This window comes from Osmerus eperlanus, chromosome 18 (assembly GCF_963692335.1).
Source record: "Osmerus eperlanus chromosome 18, fOsmEpe2.1, whole genome shotgun sequence".
NCBI classification, from domain to species: Eukaryota; Metazoa; Chordata; class Actinopteri; order Osmeriformes; family Osmeridae; genus Osmerus; species Osmerus eperlanus.
In genome coordinates, this window is record NC_085035.1 from 6,141,877 (window position 1) to 6,165,943 (window position 24,067).

At 40.3% G+C, this 24,067-nt stretch overlaps 3 protein-coding genes across 3 annotated transcripts; 1 reads left to right on the forward strand and 2 right to left on the reverse strand.

Annotated features, from left to right (window-relative positions):
* Positions 1–4,442: 4,442 nt before the first annotated feature.
* Positions 4,443–7,513, reverse strand: stbd1 (starch binding domain 1). The gene is made up of 2 exons (XM_062484467.1): positions 7,127–7,513; positions 4,443–6,747 (listed from the first exon to the last, which is right to left on the reverse strand). The coding sequence occupies exons 1-2, from the start codon at positions 7,392–7,394 to the stop codon at positions 5,111–5,113; spliced, it is 1,905 nt and encodes a 634-aa protein (XP_062340451.1). The 5' UTR covers positions 7,395–7,513; the 3' UTR covers positions 4,443–5,110.
* A 1,249-nt stretch (positions 7,514–8,762) lies between these two features.
* On the forward strand, positions 8,763–16,468 carry scarb2c (scavenger receptor class B, member 2c). The gene is made up of 12 exons (XM_062483795.1): positions 8,763–9,219; positions 9,698–9,855; positions 10,483–10,627; positions 10,791–10,982; positions 11,169–11,260; positions 11,509–11,628; positions 12,233–12,411; positions 12,610–12,728; positions 13,656–13,729; positions 14,971–15,022; positions 15,176–15,328; positions 15,610–16,468. Exons 1-12 carry the CDS (start codon positions 9,097–9,099, stop codon positions 15,649–15,651), a joined length of 1,449 nt encoding a protein of 482 aa, XP_062339779.1. The 5' UTR covers positions 8,763–9,096; the 3' UTR covers positions 15,652–16,468.
* A 905-nt stretch (positions 16,469–17,373) lies between these two features.
* On the reverse strand, positions 17,374–23,607 carry LOC134038446 (liver-expressed antimicrobial peptide 2). Its single transcript, XM_062483805.1, has 3 exons — positions 23,520–23,607; positions 17,857–18,002; positions 17,374–17,779 (listed from the first exon to the last, which is right to left on the reverse strand). The coding sequence occupies exons 1-3, from the start codon at positions 23,583–23,585 to the stop codon at positions 17,743–17,745; spliced, it is 249 nt and encodes an 82-aa protein (XP_062339789.1). The 5' UTR covers positions 23,586–23,607; the 3' UTR covers positions 17,374–17,742.
* Between the last annotated feature and the right edge of the window lie 460 nt (positions 23,608–24,067).

A 24,067-nucleotide genomic window follows, 5' to 3' on the forward strand; every position in this document is an offset into this window, starting at 1 on the left:
AAAAGAGAAAGAATGTTTTCACAGTTAGACTGGGCATTTATTTTCCTGTTCTAACTGGACAGCTGGGGGCAATTTGACAAGGGGCAAAAGCCATGTTTTGATTCTTTTCAAGTCCAATTGGGACAGATTAAATTTTTTAATGTCGAAAACACACCCGTATGGCCTAAGAATGGCCCTTACAGACTTCATGTTTAAACGACACACACGTGTTTGCAGTGGGCGCCATGGTGAGTTAATGACGTCATCATGTTTGAGGCTCTCCCTACTGTACATCTGCTACAAGTCAAAGCATGTCCCGATGACCTCATGTAAAAAGTAGCATTTACTGTGGGCCCTAATGAAGAAATACAAATATGGTTGCATCTTATATAAATGGGACGTTGCCTCTTATCCATCCCAACCAGATACCACTGTTCAGAGGGGGGCAGTATTGAAACACAGACAGATTTTTTTATGAAATATATTTGCATCAAAAAGAACAGTCATCAACAGTTATCATCTGGTTGGCTGCAGAAAAGTCAATTTGTTGTGGATCATCTGTCAAGTTCATCAAATTTTATTTTATTTATTTTACAAATGCGACAGAATTTGTGCATTATGGTAAATATGTGACTTCAATGGATGGCTTAAAGAGACTGATATCAAATTATTTAATTTAACTTAAAGTTATCCTGGTCTAACAAGGGAACATTCCCCCAATCCAAGCATTACTTCTCAACATTGACACTAGCTTTTGCCAACAGCCCCACCTGCTGTACAAAGAGCTACACTGTAGGTCATGGAGAGGTCTATAATGATTAGGGTACAGCATAATGATATTTGAAAGGCGTAAGTAGGGAGGGATCACACCATGTCCTGTACGCTACTCAAGAAATCTGACAGAGCCTGCGCTGGAGCAGTGCATTTGGGAAATGTGACATCATTGACTAAGTGGCTCTAACTCCAGGTCATTTCTTGGAAACACTGATGTGTTCCCATTGCAGATTGAGCCCCTTTAAACAGAAATTTGGACATTGCATTTCATTGTACTTGAAACCATGGCACCAAAGGAATTCTTTTGGAGAGTCATACTGTTGGTTCTATTTGTGTGTCCTGTTTTTTTTTTTTCTTTTCACCGTGGTTCAGCTTTTTATAGACTGTCCCCACTGAAGGTCAGTGGTAGTCATAGCGATATTGCACTATGAGGAGTGGTATGTTTTATTAAAAGTCCTCCTCAAAGGCTGGTAACATTATGACACAGTACTCTACACAGTTCTTTAAAACAATGATCGACAAGAGCTTCATAATATATGATTCAAATATTCTCAAATGTTCATATAATTTCCTTTGGAATTGTACCTGTTTTAGGGATTTCACACAGCAGTTATCTTCTACACACAACACATGCATGCAGCCACCCACACACACACACACAATGACTTGAGAAAAGTAAAAAGGTGCCACGTAAATGTGTCAGTTCTGTTCATCTCCACAGAGTGAAAGGGGTCAAATGGTCCGACAACAAGAATCTCACACTTCAATTTACAGCCTGTCCTCGTATGAGGAGATCACGGGCCGTCCAGCATGCCTCACTGAATGTCAACACTACTCTGTCCTGACCCGAGCTTTCAGCCAGCAAACTGACAAGTGTAACCGACACTACTGTGTCACTGATGTCTGCTCAGTAAGCTCAGTGTCCAAATAAAGGATTACCTTGAACACAGCCCCCCTATGAGCATGCACACTCTCCATTCTCAAATGAGCACAACAGATATTTCAGCAGACTATCAGACTACCTATCATCACTGTTGTACGGTCATACGTTTACATCAAGTTTGTAGATGGTACAGATCAGGTGTCACCTTGGACAACACTCTTACCATCCCTTAAGAGTGTCAATGGAAACGAGGCAGTAAAGTAACAACCCAAAAATTGATTTCCAAACTTTGTAAATTAGGTTATTGAACTAATGCCAAATCAAATCCTGCACTGCCCTTGAATGTTTCCCTTGCCCTTTGAGCTTTGTAAATACCATCAGGTCTCTCTCCAACAGCGATACAGACAACTCCCTTTCCCTTTGGTTCGCCAGCCAGGTTACTCAGGCCAAGGGGGAAGTGTACAACTCCAGGTTTAGCGGTTGGAGTCAGACCATAACACGCACCCACTCAGTGCAGATGAAATTAATCATTTACAGGGCTGGCAGAACACTTTAAGAATGCTCCACTCATGTCTCTCACAGAATTCATTAAAGATGGAGAGCTCTTCAAATAAAGGAATACACATTCTCGTTTAACATGAACATCTACTGGAATGGATAGTTTTTCCCCCAATACTGACTATTAGACCGTTTTCGGCTACCTACAGGTAATTGTTTTATCAGAAGCATATTCAGGACGCATACATTTCAGATTTTCTATGTTGTTATAAACTATTTATTTACAAATAATTTGCGGTACCTTATGTGACGCCAAAAAGAAGCAACTAAAAGGTAACTTGAGGGCAACTTGACATTGAAATCAATGCATAACTCAAGAGCAGGTTTAAATCACATTGACATTTTCCATCTAAGACGGGAGTGGAAAGACCTCTGCATCGGATAAAGACTGCTTTTAACCCTTGTGCTGCCTTCGGGTCACATGACCCAAAGGTTCATAACGAACCATCGTTGTGTTTACCCAATTTTACCCAATACAAAAACAAATACAAATAATTTTCTTTTAACCTTCGCAATGTGGGGGGTCTGAGACAGCCCAACGGTTAAAAGAAAATGCTTCACTTTGTTTTTGTATGCGGTAAAGTTGTCGCAATACGACGGTGGGTCACAATGACTGATGGGTCAGAATGACCCGAAGAGAACACAAGGGTTAAGGCAGAGAATAGACTAATAAATCCTGCATGAACCTCCTCATCCAAAGCAGCCAGGTCTTTCAGAAAACATCAGGCCTAAATATTTTAAAACTACTGTAGTTAAAGAGAAAAAAGACAGTATAGCAATGGGCTAGTTCCAATTATCAAAGTTTAACTATAAGAATATATAGTAGAGTATACACGCCATGCAAATATTTTTGCCAAGTCAATATTCTGATCTTATATTTTTTCCAAACACGTTTCCAGTTCCAAACCACATCAATCTGAATAACTGAGTATAATCAATTTCAGGTGATGCCAAATTGTTGATGAGGGAACCTGTGGCTTATAGAGGCAAACACCTTCAGTTCAGACATCCATAATTATTAGGCATATTTGTGATATAATATCAAGTGGTTTGTTAACAATAGTCAAGGTCACAAAAAACATGCTGAGAATAAAAGGCAAAAATCATCAGCAAAAGACCTGCGAAGAATTAAACGTGAAACCACCAGGAAACCTTTAGCATCCAGTGCCACCATTTTTCAGAAGTGAAACCTACCTGGAGACCATATCCAGAATTTTATTTTGGGGGGATCCCTTCTTAAAGTGAGGGGGGGGGAAGCTATTAGAAATCTGGGGTGGACATGTAAATGAGGAAGTCAACCCCCCCAGGCAGGGGGTGTGTGTGTGGGGGGGGGGGTCGGACCTGGCTACGCTACTTCTGGAGTCTTGAGAAGTTCAAGGTGTCAGGTTCTTAGTCTTTGATAGACTAGACAGCTGGGCCCGCGGCTGGTTCAACAATTAACACCGATTCGAGTCAAGCAACATCAATGTGGGGGTGGAATAATATTGTCGGGCTGATATCATTATCGATGAGCTAGTTGCAGCTTTTCAGGTTGCAGATGGACTGAAGATGAACTGTTTAAAACTGCTGGCAGTTTCTGGAAGACACTTTCTTCAAAGAGTGGTCCAAGAATAAGTCATCAGCATTTAAGAAGACCTAAGATCTAAGTACTCCTGTTTGGCCTGCCAGTAGAGGCTTCAAAAATGACCTGGCCCCCTTATCCGATTTAAACCCAATTGAGAACTTGTGGGGCCTTCTCAAGACAGATTTTCAGTGAGGTGAAACAATTTGAACAGCATCTGTGAGGCTGTGATGTCTGCTTCAGCTAAAATGAACAAAATAAAGACACTAATTCTATGGATGGGCAGCTCGTGAAAGTCCCTGAAAAGGGTGATTATACTGGCCACTGAATACTTTGAAAGGCCTAAGACAAGTTGATGTCTATTGTTTACTATTATTTGTTTCAACATGTTTCCTATTACACTTTGAAATAAGGAGAAAGTCCTTTATACATTTACAAATTGCCTATTGATGCAGTGTTCAATCCCATAAAAAGGTTAGTGAAATAGAACCAGTTAGTTACATTAAAGCAATGCATTTCATATCTAGTTTTAAGATGCACTCAACAAAAGCAATATTTTAGTCAAGAAATCAGCATTGGCATTCATGTAAAATAGTTTTTATTGAATACACACACACACTACAACTTCACCTTAAGGACACAAGAGTAGCATGACACCACATATATAATACATATACATATATAATTTTAGGAGAACATTAGATCGAGACAATTCTATAAATTAGTGTTCAAAGAGAGAAAAAAAATCAAGTGACAACTTTTCAAAATTGAAAAAAAAAAACAGCAAGAATTTTAACACCAAGGTGTAGGCACCACAATCAAACCTGCAAGGACAGAACATGAATTTAAACAAAAAGGAAACTTGGAAAAACATATGAATATCAAAACGCTGACTTAGTGAAGTGTCAAAACAAGCACAGTTTAAGTAATAAAAAAGGATATACCCGTTACTCCCCTCAGTAATTATAGCTGGGATTATTATTGCAATTTTCAAAAGTGCCTCTTGTGCATTATTGATTGCTGTACAGGAGTTTAATTCAAGCTTTGTACTGGAACTCCACAAGCAGTAACTGACATTAAGAGGTGCAAATTGCATATATTTGTATTATTGCTAAAGCATGGTTATCCCCAAGTAAAGGCATTGAATTAGGAAACCTTTCTGTATAAAAATATGATTCTAATTGTCCTCGAAAGTTGCACTGATGTAAACCCTTGCATCATTTCAAAAGGACGTTTATGTAAGTAAACTAGGCTGCTAAAACAAATTAAACCGAGTTTGAACCATTTTCAATAGGAAGTAAATAAGTTAACTGAAATTTAACTGGGTTATTACATTTTACATCCCTGTCTTTTCCTCAGAGGTAGCCCCACCACTTGCGAACATGAACGTCTTGCCCATGGCCTGTCTCCAGGTGGCGATTGCTGCATTCCTCCCATCGTTTGACCCAACCATCCTCCACAAGGACGAACTTCCACTCCACCTGGCTGTCCGCAGGCAGGCTGACTGAGTTGGCCCAGAACCCATCCTTGGCCCTCTCCAGCGGAACATAGCTCTTCCAGCTCCCTAGCTCCTTCTGGTCGCCCGTCACGGCCAGGACTTGGCAAGGGGATGTGGTGAGGTAGTGCACACTGAAGCGCACGTGGATCGTTTGGGGGAGGGGCTGAACAACCAGAACCTTCTTATTCCCTTCGTCTCCATCGGTTGAACCCGGGTCATTCATATCCCCTGGCATATTATTGGTGTCCTGTTCATCTTCTTGAAGGCATTTCCTCGCAGGTAGGGCTGCCAAGGGCGAGTTGGTCATTAAAGGGACTATCCTCATGGTCTCCTCTGTGATGTCGACAGTCATCCATTCATTGTTATCCATTGTGGCCTCCATGATGTTGATCTCCGTCTTCTCATAACATACCTCTTCCTCGGTATCCAAGCTCTTAACCATCTCTACTTTCTCAAACACCAGAGGATTTCTCCCCCTTGTTGGTTCCATCAATTGATCAACCATACTGGTAACTGTAACTCTAGCCTCTGTCAGCTCACTCAGTTGATTGTTAAAACCGGTCACTCTAGGCTCAAATATCTGCTCACCCATTTCATCAATAAGACCATTATGAACCTCCATTGGCGCACTCAACTGAACAAGACTATTTCTATCACTTTCTTCCAAGAGCTGGTTCAGTTGATCGATCACATTGACATGAAGACTGTCCTGGTTGGGATCTTCTTCCAGACTTTCATATGGCTTGTCCTTCAGTCGTGGTTGGTCAACCAGTGGTTCTTGGGGGCCAATCACCACCTCAGGCCAATCAATGTGTTGACTTATTGGGTCGTTGACACACTCATCAGGCAAGTACGCATCTGACACTTCACATTGTTTAACATATTCCACACATAAATGCATACGCTGGTCTCTGTTGACATGTGGAATATGGGGACTACCATCCTTCACAATGGCACCAGTCTTCCAGGCCTTCTCCTTTGCCGTCAACTCATGACTGGAAATCTCCACTTCCTGATTCACATATACCTGGCCATGTTGAAGTCCTTCGAGATCACCGTCGCCATTCTCCAGCTCTGGGAGATGATCAGGTCCTTCCTCCGGCTCTCCTTTGTCTAAAGCATGGGGATGGTGTATTCCTGGCTCCTCTGTGTCAGTACTTTCACAATGCCAACAAAGGCTAAACTCTTTCAGACTGTGCTGAGATTGACACTGCACTTCCATCCTGGATAGACATCCAGTTTCATTGGTCTTGCCACTTAAGGAACAGTCACTGGCTGGTTCCTGTTGGTCTGAGTTATGGATAGCCTGGTTAGGTCTAGGACACCTCTCTGGCAGTTCACTGTTGTGTTCAGGTAAAAAGCCAGGATCATTCTCTTCAAGGGGCAGCCAATCAGCATCTTCATCTTCTGAGGCATCACTACTCCTATTGGTCTCCATAAGATTGCTTTCACTTTTGCTACACATCATCTCTGGCAGCCCCTCATCACTGGGCTCTGGAACAGAATGATGAAAATAGGGACGCGCATTAACAGGGCTACTGGATACATTACAACGCTCAAAACCATTTCAAATGTTTTCCGATTTGATAAGGATGGAGATTCATTGTACGGCTTGTGGTTTCACGTATTGGCTTAGCCTAACTCATTTAAAAAATACTGCAACGTGTACTTTCAGTCACAGGCAACGACAAGCATTATAACATTGATATACTTAAGCACGTGTGCAGGTTTGAACGCCTACATCGCAACAGTTTACCTCTCCACGCAGAACACATTATCAACCCCAGTACAAAATCTGCAGCCGTCATTGAAATTGTATCAATTTTAAAATGGTATAAACTGCATAAGGCTATGAACTAAATTGCATCTTTACCTGTTGACTCCACACTCGACTCGGTTTCCTCTTCTATCGGTGTTATCCCTTCTGGGCTTACTGCGTCTTTCTCCGTTACAAGCACGTTGCTACCAGCCTTCCTTCTTCTACTGCTTATGGTTCTGTATATGATGAATGCAGCCCATAAGGACAACATGGCAAAAACAGTCAAAGCCGCTGCCGGAGCATACCTTCCCATCAAAGAAAATAATGAAGTCAAATCACCGCGTCCTTCAAGAGCGACCGTTTTACTCTTCTTGATAGCCATTGTGTTTTTCAGCGATCAACACACCCGGTGTCTAAATTGAAGCAAATCTGGTGACCAATGTGCTGCTATTTCTCCTCTGCCTCGTGCACGTTGGAATGTGACCCCTTGTTGCGGCACAGCTCTGCATCAGGTGAGCTAGCTGCCAATTAAATTCGCTGCCTTGATCTCTGATTCAATCAAGACTTCTTCGATCTGAAAAGTACAGAAAACAATAGCGTAGTTGCCACATTTCACTTACATGAGCCTATATCAGAAGAGAGTAGGCTAATGCCTAATTCAAATTATCTGGATCATGGACAATAATCCTTACTTTACAGTATAAGGGCCATCAAATACATGCTATTTTGTGATTTATGTTAACAAATGTGATTTATGTATATCACATTTGTATCTCCACTTAAATTTTCTTATAGTCCCAACGGAAAATAGGAAATTGGATGTGGTTTCGAATTTGGTTTCCAGTTGAGACAAATTATATTGTGAAACAAATGCAGTATTGATTGTTACAAAATGTGCAAATACTTCCATCTAGTGGAAAGGTTGATATTAGAGGGAACGCAATGTGATCCACTTAATATTCTATCATTTTTACCTCCTGACTTCTTGGCCTACTGACTGTTCTAAACACGATAAATTAATACATGCAGGCTAGTGGTTGTGTTACACGTGAACACAACCTGATCTTAGCTTTGTATTAGTAGACTATTTTAAGGAAAAGCAGAGCCTGTTTAAGGATATATTAGACATTCTCTGGAAAAAGCATGATATCGTGTAGTGATGGGTCGTTCGCGAACGATCCGGCTCTAAGAGCCGGCTCTTGAAGGTGAACGTCGGGAGCTGGCTCGCATATCTGAAGAGCCGACTCTATTTTTAATAGATTAATACAGCCTATAAAAACTAAATGATTATGAAATAATGAATTTTAATTGTATTTAAAATAATTGACTAATTCAAAGAACAACAAAAAAATACTTGTAGGCTTAAAGGCGCACACGATCATCCTCACATTCTGTTCCTGTCAATCCTGCATGAGGGAGGGCCGAGCCAACTCACACACAGTCAGAGAGTAGTCAAAACTCGGAGGAGAGCCATGACAAATCAATGCATTTTTAAAGATATGTGGTTACGGTCGAGTATAATTTCATTTCATAATTTAATTCAAATTGTTTTCACACCCATCATAGTCAAATTCATAGTTAAAAACATGTATTTTTTAAAGAGCCGTTCGGGAGCCAAAAGAGCCGGCTCTTTTTGGTGAGCTGAGCCATACGAGCCGGCTCACGAAAAAGAGCCGGAATGCCCATCACTAATATCGTGATCGTGACGTGTAAACAAGTTGCATAGGTGATGTGTCACGTGAGGCAAAGATGGTGGTTAGTCGTCGGCTAAATGCATCTTAACACCTTTGTTTTTTTACTTATTCGCTTACGTTGATGATCCTATCATAGCCTTAACCCTTCTTGGTGGTTTATGGAACATGTTCTGCGCAAGACTGTACCTTAGATAGTTTAGGAAAAAGCACATTATAATCTATAGAAGACTGGACCAAAAAGAGTTACCGTTGTAATGAGACAGAATTAGGGGCGGTTTTAGTCTTCTCGTTTATGGAAACAATCTTTGCGTTCTTGTCAAAACAAAACTAAAGCGTCATCTGGGTGACAATACAAGCACCCAAGCTAAAGGGCAACGCAACTTCTCAGCCATGTCAATGAAATTTTGCTGCATTTACAGTGTCGGATTCATTTCCATTCTACTTTTAATAACAGGAATTTCTTTAGTATTGGCAGAGGTTTTCCAAAATTTATTGTACTCGAGAATCGAAAAGGTAAGAGTACAGTAAGCTAATGCTATCCAACTACTAGCTCTAGCAAAGCTAGAACTAGTTGACAGCTTTTCAGTGAAGCTAAATGTTCATAAAAATTAGCTTTTCAAGGTCGCTATCTACAACCCACTGTTTTAAATGAGTAAGTTGGTAATACAGCTGTGTGTTGTAGCCACGAACTAGTCATTTTGGTTGTACACATGTATTGGTTTAAACTAGTGCTATTCATTGACTTGGTCACATCTGGTATGATTTAGGCGTTAAATCTAGCATGATTGAATAATTTTTCATGCAATCGGGTGCCATCGTTGCTTGGAACCAACCAAAACAAGTGTTCCAAGTGCAAGTATTGTATGGCTATTAATCAGGATCAAATGCCAGATATGTTTTATCTGCAGAACCTATCTTGTATTGAATGTGAGCCACAGATGTAGTTGCTAGCTCGTTTATATGGACTGACGTACTGCACGCGGATCCCCAGGAAATCGTGCTGAGAAATGGAACTGAGGCGTTCGATGCATGGGAAAACCCCCCTCCTCCTGTCTACATGCAGTTCTACTTCTTTAATTTGACCAATCCGTTAGAGGTGCTTGATGGAGACAGGCCTGCTGTGGTTGAGATAGGACCCTACACATACAGGTGAGATGAGAAGTATCACCTAAACTCTAATTGTCCTCTGTACAGTGCACCCTTCATTGACTTCTCTCATTCTCTTGCACTTCATGTTCAATTCACAGCCTCCTTGTTGATATAACAGGAATATATTGAATCGCCTTACAAAAGGCAAGAGGGAATATTTTATTCAGTCTCGATTGATCCATGCACGTTTACTTGTATTCAGGGGCAAGTGACTGTGGAACAGGGTTTGAACAACAACATTTGCAGGGATATGGAAGGGAACCAATACTAACTGTGGTTGTTAGGGATGACAAGCACTTTTATTGTGCAATTGTTTCGTTGCAGCAGTCATGTGATTCCTCCCTTTCACACTTTCACCCGTTATTTGCGGCCCCATTGTACAGTAGTCTTAAAAGACCTTACTGAGTATCTTTTATATCAATAACTATACCATCATATGAACAGCACGGAAGGTTTTCAAAGACGCCACTGGTTCTGCATTTGTTTACTAGGTCAATGACATTTTAAAAACTTTATCGTTCTGTTTTATGTTCTTTTCTTGTCTGCCTTACCAGCACATTACCCAAGTATGCTATATCAGCATATTTTTCCATAACCAACTATCCTAACTTTCGTTAACTCACACAGGGAGTATCGGCCCATGGAGGACATTACCTTTCTGGAGAACGGGACGAAAGTATCGGCTGTGAATACAAAGACCTACATATTTGAGGCCAACATGTCCATAGGCCTAGAAAGTGACTTAATGAGGACAGTGAACATCCCAGCGTTGGTAGGTTTGCAGGAGCACTCTTGCTTATGTGTAAAGTAAAACCATGCATCTCTTTTCAAGTTGAACACTGTGACATGATGGTTACATGGAGGATCTGTCTAATGCACTCGACGCTTTTCTGCAGGAATTTTAAGCAGCCTGTTTTATTTGTGTTTGTTCCTAGACCGTCATGGAGAAATTCAAGGATCATTCAATCATAGCCAATCTCATCATGGCATACATGAAGTCCAATAATATTGGACTGTTCAGCACACACACTGTTGGAGAGCTACTGTGGGGATATGAGGATGGATTGCTCAAGGCTCTCAAATTGTTCCAGCCTGATTTAGATGATGTGTTTGGCCTCTTCTACAAGGTGTGCTTTGAACTTCTATTCACGCTTTATACAAGATTCACAATATCAACAAACTGCTTCTAAATCAGTGCCTTGTTTTTGATGACATATTACGCAGTTATAACTTCGGTGTTGATACTTTTCTACTCATTTTAAACAGACGCATGGTTTTGAAGTGTGTTCTTTTGTTTTCTTCTCCTCGCTCAGACAAACGCGACCAATGACGGGGAGTATGTTTTCCTGACTGGCCAACAGGATTATAGGGACTTTGCCAAGGTGGAGCAGTGGAAAGGTCAAAGGTAAAGTCTCTCGTAAAGTTCAAGCTCCTGAGAATATAATAATTGATGAGGGGCAGTCTCATCAATAACAAACAATCTTGTTGTAACACTAGGCACCGTGTTACACCATAGGATGTACTGTCAATCGCAGAATGAGGGTCACTTCAGAAAGTATTTCATTGAGAAATTCAAAATGGACGAAGAAGTTTTTAGACTGAGGGAAGATGAGTGGAGTTGACGTGTGCTTGTTGATCTCCTTCCCTGGTCAGCTCTCTGCCGTGGTGGTCCACGGACGAGTGCAACATGATCAACGGCACCAACGGTGCCTCCTTCCATCCTGTCATCACCAAGAACGAGACGCTCTACATGTTCTCGTCGGACCTCTGCAGGTGGGAGTCCAGGCGCCGTTTCAACCCCCTCACACCTCCGACAACCCAGCACTCTGTAACTCGGTTACCCAACGCACTTTGTGGGACACCACTTCTGAGAGGATTCTGCTACCTCCCCAAAGGCAGTTAAATTTAGTGTTACTAAAAGTGTGTGACCCCTGGTCTGGTTTATTTCCCTCCATCTTTGACATGAACATCTCCGAGTTCATGCCTCACATAGCCAGTGGGATTTCTAGTGTTCCGTTTGCCCAAATTAAATGTATCCAGGCCTGCAACTTGGATTAAGGACACGGCCAGTTTGGCATTATCCTGTGGAATGAGGTCAATACTTAAGATAAGCTTTTAGTTTACTGAAACCCAGCTTTGGAAGCTCTTCAGGCTGTTTATTGTTGTGTATAAGACACATTGCTGACTCATGGAATAAACATGGCGAGAAAGTCAAAACTGTATAAAGTCAATGAGGATTGTGAATGTGCATCAAGCACTAGCTGTGTGACCTGAGAGCTAGTGGCTGGTAGCTGAGGTAAACTCAACTCCCATATTGGGGAACACTTGTTTGGATTCTACAAAGATGTGTGTGTTAGACCGTGTCTCCCTTTGTCAGGTCTCTGTTTGCCACGTTCGAGGAGGAGGTGAGTGTGAGGGGCCTCCCCGGCTACCGGTTCGTGCCACCCAGCCGGGTGTTTGCCAGCCCAACGGTGAACCCTGACAACGCAGGCTTTTGCGTGCCCCCGGGGAAATGTCTGTCCTCGGGTCTGCTCAACGTCAGTGTCTGCAAGCAGGGTGAGACACGGCTTCTGGAGCCTCCGTTTACGCTCTTCTACTCGACGAGCTTCATGATGGGGTTCATATCGGACTATTTTAAAATGCCTGAAATAATCCTTGTTGAAAGTACAAAGAATGATGCTGTCGGATCCGTTGTGCCATTCGAATTGTTGAGGTCTGTGAGGTAACTGGGATGTGGTCTCATCTCACCCCTAGGGGCGCCTATTATCATGTCGTCGCCACATTTCTACCAGGCAGATGAGAAGTACATCAACGGCGTCTTTGGGATGTATCCTAACAAGGAGCGGCATCAGACCACTATTGACGTGAACCCAGTAAGAGCCCTCCACTGTGAACATGAACCGGTAGTACCCTTGTGTTACCACTAGAGGGGGGGAACGACCCACCAACACATTCACACAGTTCAACATTTCCACAGCCTCAGCCCATTGGCTTGAGGGGATGGAAGGCGGTTGCAAATTGTGAGAGGTGCATTTTAACACGTTATCTTAATAACTATATTTTTATATCTATTTTTTTTGTTTGTTTTGTTGTTGGGGGTGTGGGCTTTTGTTAGATGCTGTCAGCTAATTATGTGTCAATGTGATTTGGTACAAGTGCCTTTTTATCATAATCATTGGTTAAAGGGTCTTAATATAAAAACATTACAATACATAAAATGGAAACATGTCAATAAGGTATCTAAATGTTCCAGTAATCGCTCCATACTTTCCATGTAACAAGGTGAGAAACACCCACACTGCTGTGGAGCATGTTGGAGTTGCCCCTCTGATAAACCCAGTTTTATAGCACTATTGTTGATGTTGGCAAGGGAGCTGGCTTGGACACTCAGGGTGCAGACATAATAAAGATTAACTGTTTATTTTTATTTTTTATATCATATACAATGTCTACCTGACCCGTGTTCGAAGTCAGACTAACCTCATGGAGAACTGGCATTTATTTAGTGTATGAAACTGTGAACGCTTTTGCTGCCTGTTCAAAGTCCATGAGGACCTAAGGTCTCTTACTATGAGAGTCCAAGGCGGGAAGAGTTTGATATTGCTCCAAGCGCATCATTCATTTATTGAATGATCAGGTTTACTGTAACTCCTTTGGAAACATCACACGGATATTTAAGGACTCTATTCAACTTCAATGGATGTATTTAAAGCTAATTGTTCTAATGACATATTTTCAATGGGAATGAGACATTTGTGTCTCAAAAGGTGAATTGAAACAGTTGTGCTGTGTCCTCCCAGCTCACAGGTGTGATCCTACAGGCGGCCAAACGACTCCAGGTCAACGTCTTCGTTGAGAAAATCAGCACGTTCAGGTAAACTCCCACTCCCCGAGTCTTTATGGGGAAACAGCCCAAGTCTTCCTTGTAGGCAATCCCACTGTCCAACATAAGCAAGGTATCTGTTACACAGACAATGAGTCTGGGGAAAGACAAGGGACTTATATGAACTAGTTGAGGTGAACTTTGTAAGACATTAAATGAGCAATTCAGAATTGGAAAAGGCAGAAGTTTTTTTTTTGACTTTACAGGAAGTGAAACCCAGCCATTTTGGCCTCTGAACTCTGACATTACAGAGAGATGATGAATCATCTCAGTTTCTCTGAACTCTGCTTTTTCCAGAGAGATGGGGGCAGGGTCACATGTTTTGTGGTTTAGACCTGTGACGGTTACCATACGGTTGGTTGTCTCTTGTTGACATGGATTGGTTGGAATCCTGTTTTTATTCCTTGAGGTCAGCTTTGACCAGAGAAGGCTCAGTTGACCCCGAGTGCCGATCTCCAAAATAGACCAAGGAACGCTTCTCTGTGACCATCTCTAGCATTCCTCTTACAAAAAGTTCCCTCAGACAGGTCAACATTTTGCTGACGTGTCATGAGTAGTATGGTAGATCAATCATGCCATCATCACTGAACTTTGGACGGTCAAAGCTCAGAGATGGCCAGGATTTAAACAAAACAATTAAGAGAACTACAGATCAAATAAGAGAGAGAGAGATTGAGGGTCTAAGAGAGAGGGTGAGTAAGTAAGAACAAAAGCATAATTATAATTGTATCATGGTTGTCTGATGGCATTGTACTCTTTGTTTAGTCTGGGCTCTTTGCATAAGCAACGTGACAAACACTATTTGAATTGCAAAAAAACCCAAAAAAAACACCACTTCTGAAGTGTAGTCCAAAGTCGTTTGATATTTTACATGGGCTTTATTGCTATTTCTTTATTAGCCATTTTGTTGCAGGTAAGTGATGCACAAAGCTAAAAGCTACTCTGGCCAACTCGAGGTGACATGTGGCAGGGTCAGCTGACTGCATGTATCATAGACAGAACATCTACAACTCAACAAGGATACAAGTTTATAAAGACATTGCTTTGTAAATAAATATAAAAGTTTCCTTGTTTCAATAAAGTGATCCGTTTTTTCTATTTGTATTTTTTTAATAAAATGTGTTCTGTGGTTAGTCAGTACTATGGTGTTACAGGTCAAACATGTCTGTTGTGAAAATCCCTTACCCTGATTTTGTATCCCATCGTAATGTTGATACTTCTTTTCATTATAGCCAAACCGGAAATGTCGGAACAGTGGTGTTTCCTGTGCTGTTTCTCAATGAGGTAATAACCTCAATACCCATGCCTGTATAGAAAACGGTTTAACTTGGGCTAGAACAAAAACATTCAACGGGGTATGTAGGTATTCCACAGCCAAAAGAATTCTCCTAGCTCTGATGTAGAACGTCAACACGATTTCCTTCAACTCCCCTGCAGAGTGTTGTCATCGACGAGGAGTCCGTTAAAAAGGTGCAGGTGGTGGTCACTCTGGGCAACGTGGTGGTCAACGTCCCCTTCATGCTGATTGGCGTGGGGATCCTCCTCGGGGCCATTTTCATGATGCTGATGTGTCGTCAGCAAGTCCCCAAGGTGAGAGGTCGTCACGGTGTAGGTAACTCGGCCATAAAGCTGTATGAAGGCTTGTGAGGTGTTCTGTTGTTCTAATATTGTTCCACCAGCACCCAAGCCCTTCATAATTACATTTAATTATATTTTCATATATATATATATATATATATATATATATATATATATAGATTAGATTTAATTATTTTTTCAACTCCAAAATAACACATAGCAAGTATACTGTTTTGCATGATTTGAAGACCAAACTATGATTTGGCTGTTTTTTTTCTCTTATCCTTCTCCAGAGCACCCCTGCTGAGCGCCAGCCTCTGCTTGGTTCATCCTAGCTCCACAGTCCGTGTAGTCATGGCTGAACACGTCAGATTTCTGCTATAACCTGCCACAAACTAATTACAGTAATGTGTAACACAAACTATTATAAGTAGGTGACTGAAAGGTCAACCTCCTGTTCTAGGTGTATATACTCTAATGTTATCATTAAATCTCTAACATTTCCATATTGTATATCTGATTGCTCAGTTCAAATGCCAATTTTATTTGAAACCAATTGTAAGGCAACAGTTCTGAAATGTTTATAGGAGACCTGTTTTGACATGAATAGTGTCCCCCCCTGAATCCCGTCTGTCAACAAACAGGAGGACAAATTATTCCAAATCAACAGTACAGAAACTTCAAGTAAGAAATGCTCAAACTGAAACAAAGTTTACCCAAAAACCCGATATAATGGTGAAGGTTTAGGGAAGAGGTTAAGAGATTATTGATACGATACTGTGTGTGAGGGTGTGTGTGTGTGTGTGTGTGTATGAGATTATTGAAATGATGATGCGTGTGTGAGGATATTTGGGGGAGTTTATTTTCAGTATGATCTCATAGATGGCAAGCGTATAGGCCGGCTGTCAGGATCAGGTCTGACTGTCAGAGATTGCTAATGAAATTGCACTGTACTGTATGATATCAGACAGTCAGCAAGATCTGGAAATGTGCTGAAATAAGTTCACTTTTGTTCCACTGTGGCCCAGTGCACTTGTTACACAACCACAGTAATGTCACTAATATTTTTATACTACTGGTTTGCAGGCTCAGCAGCCCGATGATGGGATTTGTCAAAATGTTGTTAAATAAATTGATTTTATTTTATTGCCACTATGAGTTATGTATGCAATTCCAAGTGAACATCCATATCGGTGTGTTCGATGCCATAAGATAAATTTGGTCCTTTGTTTAGTTACCCACTGAACGAGCTAACCACAAATTATAGGCATACATGTTTCCTGAGAACTTTTGAATGAATGCATTCAGATCACTGATGTTATGATGAGAGTGTGAGGCCAACGAAATGGTTGATTGTTGAACACATTGAAGAAGTTATCCTGTAATGTACTGATATATGTATGAGTCCTCTGCACTGAAAAAAATTTACCCTGATCGAACATTTTACCTCCAAGTAAGGATGTGGTCAGTTTTGTAGTGAGTAAATTGAAAAATATACCGGTCCTTCAGTACCATTCTAAGGGAAACCAGATACATGTGAGGCGTGTCCCATCTAAGTTCTTAGAACCAGTTGCCTCAATTAGATTGTTCAAAGATGTGTATCTTTTACTCAGAGAACATTTCAAATGTATGTACCTCAAACAATATTTTAACCGTATTTTAAACTGGCAGGTTTTCTATTTGTAAAAACACAACAGTGGACGTAATTAGAATGTGAACATTTGTCACTACACTACAGCAATTAGAATTTGGGGGCTTCTACCTATTCATACTTCATTACTGTTTTGGGTTTTAATGTTATTGCTCCATTCAGTATCCCATGTTTGTTTAACAAAATAATCTTTATTGTCTTAAATGCTTCAGGATATGTATTTATCTAGCATGTCGTAATTCTGCTCTGTTAAAAGAACTGTACTTGCACTTTTTCTACAAACATAAAAAAGCATCTGCACAAGTTTTACAATATTTACAATCTCTCCAGCATGTAACATATTTACAAATAAATACAGGCTCCATTGCCACACATTTTACAAATGGCATATCAATAAACTCAATGTACTTCAAGTTGTTTCTGTTATGTCTGTATTTCCTTCATCAAACATTGTAGATCAGACAGATAAAGTAACATCCAGTGGTTTAGTGCTGTTACTGATAAGACACGTGGATATTGATCTTTGGTACGTACAGGGACAACAGCTTGTTTGCTTGAGACAATGCTGTACCTGGTACAAAACTGTGATCAGTAAGTGTGTGAGAATGGTTAACCAGACAGTTCAGAAAGCAGCATTTTTCCTGTTTCGTTTTTGGACATCGCTTCCTCTGCTCATGCATAATCAGTCATTGTTCTCCAGTTTTCCATTATTCGGTTGAAATTATATTTCTTCCATACTGGGTGATTAGCCTTGAGATCCATTGCTTGCAGATGTTTAAGAGGAAAAGACACGAAAACTGCAGACATTTCTCCTGTGGAAGCAAACAGCATGCATGAAATACAAGCCCATATTGCAATCAAACCGTGTTTTTATAGGCACAAGATTTACCTGCAGTATTTGGTTCCACACTCAGAGGGCTCCCTGCAGCTGGCTCCAACAGGCTTCAGGGTGTTCCATCTCCACAGCAAAGAACGTTTGGCCCGGTGGACGAGACCAGCCGTGGACCACTCCCCCAGTAATGGAGCGGCCCGCACCTGGATGGACCAGCAGGACAACCTACCGTCAGCCTCACAGTCTTACTGCCCATTACATGTCATCTACTACACTTGACACCTCGTCTGACCTACTGTACATGACCCCTCTACTGTACACAACATCTATATTCTACTATACAGGACAACTCCACATAACATCTCAACTGTACATGACACCTCTACTGTACACAACATCTATATTCTACTATACAGGACAACTCCACATAACATCTCAACTGTACATGACACCTCTACTGTACACAACATCTATATTCTACTATACAGGACAACTCCACATAACATCTCAACTGTACATGACACCTCTACTGTACACAACATCTATATTCTACTGTACAGGACAACTCCACATAACATCTCAACTTTACATGACACCTCTACTGTACACAACATCTATATTCTACTATACATGACACCTCTACATGACATCTCAATTATACATGACACCTCCTATACTGAGCCTGACATAATCTCTACTGTACATAACATCTATACTCTTCTGCACCAAGCTAAACAGACACTACTAACAGTGGGCCTCATTCACCAATATCTTCCTAAGTTATTTCTTAAATTTGTTCTTAAGAAAGTTCCTAAGAGAAATCTACGTGTGATTCATGACGTGTTTTTAAACAGCAGAATTGTTCGCAGGTGTGTTCTTAGAATGATGAATCCCAATATGTCGTAAGTTTAAAGCTCGTGCCCCGTTGCTGCTATTTAGCATAGGTAAACGCCGCGTTAATTCCCATAAAAGAGCATGCGATGGCAGGGCCGTGTGCACACTCAGAGAAATTTCCAAAATACGTGGTAAAAACGGTGGAGGCCTCGACAAAAGACAGAAAAACTTTAGTAATTCTGAAGTGGAGGTACAGCTGCAAGAAGTTAGCGACAAACGACACAGCATATTTAGTAGAGTCAGCGGTGGATACAAAGCAGTAAATAAAGCCGATGCATGGAATGCAATTACTCATGCAGTGAACGCTGTATCTGGAGAAGGGTGCAGAACTGATGAAGTGAAAAATAAATGGTTTAACTTTAATCTGAATTCTTACAGTTTTTCTCAGTCGCTTTGGTGCATTTCTCACATCACTATTTACATTTGCACAACAGTTAGTTCAACCTCCACAACATGTAGTCATTTGTGCACATCATAGCAGCAGTTTCTCATTCCTTCCAACAAATTGCAAATGCGTTTGGACATGCATCAATTGCTTTCATACAACTCTCTGCTGTTTTATAACATTATCATTTGCTTATGTCATGTCAGTCAAAATTAACTATACTTGTGAATGCTGAATAGTCATTCTATATAAAACTAATAGTCCTCATGTCATTGTTTGAGTCATTATATACAAAAATGTTGAACTAGTTGTCAAAATCTGTCAAGCAAATTTTACAAAGTTTAAAAAAAATGTAAACACATTTTTTCCTGAAAATGTCTCCTAAATTGAACAATTTCTCTCAGGTGAATCTCAGCTTTCTTTGATGAGAAGGAATGTGTGAAGCATCAGTTGCAGCCAATGATAAGCCACTTCTCTACAATCACTGTCAGAGCTGAGTCCCATAAACCCCCACTTTACAAGCACATATGAACCAAGCAGGACATACTGTGTACCATTTCTACAATACTGTGACACAGAAATGGAAGGTCAGCCTCGAGGAAGAGGGGTGAGGGTGCGGGGAGGAAGGGGAAGGGGACAAAACAGGGGAAGAGGAAGAAGAGGCCAAGTACATAGGCGGATCCCTGATGTTGTTGTTGCATGTTGTACTGCAATATTGTTTACCGTTGTGCACAGCTGTACCCAAAGGGAGTTTATTTTTGTTATACAGTTTTTCTCAGTCGCTTTGGTGCATTTCTCACATCACTATTTACATTTGCACAACAGTTAATGCAGTTCTCAAAACAATTAGTACAAACTGCAAAACCTAGTTGATAACCTGCAAAAGCGTGTCACTTGCTCAAAATGGATAACTCATTCCTCAAAAGCAAGTATTCATGTCAATGAAAGTGTCAGTGTCATCAAGATGAAAAGTCCCGACACCATTGTTTATGAACAAGATAGTCAAATGGCTTTGTCATGTTTTCATTATGACAGTTTACTCTGTAAATTTTTTCCAATGCAAAAAAGTCAGATCTTGGTGACACTACCTGAAAATGCTCAAGACAGCACTATATACTATTTGCACAGCCATTTGAAAAATACAGTAAAGTTACACATTACTGTATTTAGGGAGGTAAATGAGTACAAGACACTGAATATGTATGTTTCACATTTTTACTGCATATGCTCTTTGCAATTCTAATTTGTTCACAGCATTGTGCAAACGAAAAAATACACCCTTATTTATAACAAATATAAACTCCCTTTGGGTACAGCTGTGCACAACGGTAAACAATATTGCAGTACAACATGCAACAACAACATCAGGGATCCGCCTATGTACTTGGCCTCTTCTTCCTCTTCTGCTGTTTTGTCCCCTTCCCCTTCCTCCCCGCACCCTCACCCCTCTTCCTCAAGGCTGACCTTCCATTTCTGTGTCACAGTATTGTAGAAATGGTACACACTATGTCCTGCTTGGTTCATATGTGCTTGTAAAGTGGGGGTTTATGGGACTCAGCTCTGACAGTGATTATAGAGAAGTGGCTTATCATTGGTTGCAACTGATACTTCACACACCCCTTCTCTTCAGTGAAAGCTGAGATTCACCTGAGAGAAATGGTTCAATTTAGGAGACATTTTCAGGAAAAAAAAGATTTAAAAAAAACAATTTGCTTGACAGATTTTGACAACTAGTTCAACATTTTTGTATATAATGATTCAAACAATGAAATGAGGACTATTAGTTTTATATGGAATGACTATTCAGCATTCACAAGTATAGTTAATTTTGACTGACATGACATAAGCAAATGATAATGTTATAAAACAGCAGAGAGTTGTATGAAAGCAATTGATGCAAGTCCAAACGCACTTGCAATTTGTTGGAAGGAATGAGAAACTGCTCTATGATGTGCACAAATGACTAAATGTTGTGGAGGTTGAACTAACTGTTGTGCAAATGTAAATAGTGATGTGAGAAATGCACCAAAGCGACTGAGAAAAACTGTAAATAAGAGTGTATTTTTTAGTTTGCACAATGCTGTGAACAAATTAGAATTGCAAAGAGCATATGCAGTAAAAATGTGAAACATACATATTCAGTGTCTTGTACTCATTTACCTCCCTAAATACAGTAATGTGTAACTTTACTTTATTTTTCAAATAGCTGTGCAAATAGTATATAGTGCTGTCTTGAGCATTTTCAGGTAGTGTCACCAAGATCTGACTTTTTTGCATTGGAAAACATTTACAGAGTAAACTGTCATAATGAAAACATGACAAAGCCATTTGACTATCTTGTTCATAAACAATGGTGTCAGGACTTTTCATCTTGATGACACTGACACTTTCATTGACATGAATACTTGCTTTTGAGGAATGAGCTATCCATTTTGAGAAAGTGACACGCTTTTGCAGGTTATCAACTAGGTTTTTCAGTTTGTACTAATTGTTTTGAGAACTGCATTAACTGTTGTGCAAATGTAAATAGTGATGTGAGAAATGCACCAAAGCGACTGAGAAAAACTGTAAGCAAAAAAACATAGCTTAGAAATCAGTTGACTGTTACAAATATCCATGAGGACTGCTCTTTGTAGCCTAAAGCGTTCCAACAGGTAGCCTACTCGTCGCTCTCTGCAAATAAATCGGTATGGTCAAGGAAGATGTGTTCCCTCCTCAGTGAACGATCTGCAAAATTTTGCAGCAGCATTAAATACGCAATTGTGTGGTGAAGTCCTAGTGTGCGGAATAAGCCTACTTTGGGCCTATAAATACAGTGATAAGTCACCTATTATTGGATGGCAACGTTCCCTGTTAACATAATTGATTTGAATTGAAGGCAAAGCAAGGCTAGTTTACAGTTTTTTTACAATCGCTATGACAATCTTTTCAATACATTTAACAAGTTTCCTTAACTCTTAATGCACCAACACACCTACCACGCACAATTGGCAAAACTGTTAATTTCATGCTAAAAATCACACATTGTAAACTAAACTCGAAAACTCATTTTCATAACACAAAAATACACTAAACAATACACCATGTCTACCAAAACACTAACTCCCTTCTCTTTCAACAGCAACATTTAATCAATCATAGCACATGTCATAAAAAAACACTAACATCAGATGAAATTACAGAAACTGCATTCTATTATAGAGTATATGTGTCAGGTCTCACAGTATATGGATAATAGATTGTGTTTTGCAATGCAGTTTCTTTTGAAGCCTCTTTACATTTTGTTTTGTTGGGTTTAGTAAATGCATGCATTTTGTTTCTTTTGTTGCATAAATTCAGAACAAAAGATGAATGACCCATCTCAGAGTAGCTTTATAGAATGTACGATTACTGTATTGAAAAAAAGAAGACAGAAACATAATTGCTGCAATAAAGGCTTCAGTTGCAACAAGACATTACTGCAATAAATATGCAATATAACTGCCATTTACTATATTTCATCAGTTACCCTAGCTCTAGCCCTTCTCTGAGCACCAACACACATTCTAACTCCTCTCTCTTGCCCCATTCCTCTCCCTTGTCCTGGTACTTGTCTTCCTCTCCCTCGTGCAGGCATTACATATTCTTTCTTTCTTCGTGCTTCTCTGTATTGTTCTTTTTCCACTTGATGTTATCTGTTCCAACGTACAGTGTCAAAGCATTGGTAAAATGGGCAGTAAAAATCGATTGTTTTGGTCTTGGTTGAGCTTGTGTGTAAAAGAAATTCAAGCATTTAAGATTTGAGTTTATTCTATGAATTTTGTGTCAAAGCAACAAGAAATGTGTTAATTGTATAGCCAACACAGACGGATGTTGTGCTAACTGTGTCAAGAGTTTAGGAAACTTGTAAAAAGTATTGAAAACATTGTCATAGCGATTGTAAAATACTGTATTTATATAGGCCTAGCACAATTCATACACAATGGAAATTCCAAGTGCTTTACAAATGAGCAGAATGTAAGTGTAGTGTGTATTTATAAAAACAAAAAAATATGTGTAAAATTATAAAGGAGAGAAATATTCAATTTTAAATTAGAACGGACGAAAAAGGTATAACTACTTATTTTGCGCAAACATGTCAGCTCTCAATTGTGCGTAAGAGTGCTCTTGGGTGTGCGTAAATTCTGTTCTTACCTAAGAACAAATCCAAAATAAGAAAACATTAGTGAATGCCAGAAAATCTTCGTGAAAACTGCGTAAGTGGGGTTTGAGAACAAATTTGTTCGTAAGAACATTTGGTGAATGAGGCCCAGTGATCGCTGTAGCGGATATCATTCAATACAGCCTGAAGAAAAGAACGTGAACAACACTTCCGTTTTCTCTCCTGTTCCCAGGTAGAACGCCAGCATCTCAGAGACAAAGAACAAACATAAGCTCTATCATCGCTTCAGAAGTCACCTACCTCAATGGTGCAGACCAGACTCAGGAGAACAAACCATACTAGTAACTGGTGCTGGGCTGTAGTCATGGTGAGGGGATCTTAGAGGAGTCAGGATTCTAAGGGATATCCAGTGGGAGTGCAGTGGTACCAGGCCTTTATATTAGTGGTCCTTATCAGAAGATAAGGTCTGACAAGGGGGAAAGGTAATCTTGGGCCGTCTGATGAATACTTTACCCTGGGAAATGAGGCCGACTCCACGTAGGAGGCTGAACTGGGAAAAAAAGTCTGTCTGGCATGAACCAATGTATGCTCTATGCGCTTAACATGAAGAGATTTAACCCTTGCGCTGCCTTCGGGTCATTGTGACCCACCTTTTGCACCACGACGGTGGACACCTTCCCACACTGATAAATGTGCTCATACACAATGAAAACGCACACTCAAGATGGAATAAATACCAGCCATGGTGACCATATATGAATAATTCCACAATTCTTAGTTAATTTCACTAGATGGCAATGTCCTGAAGACTTGGAAAACTGCAGGCATGTTCTCATCAAGTTTCTTGC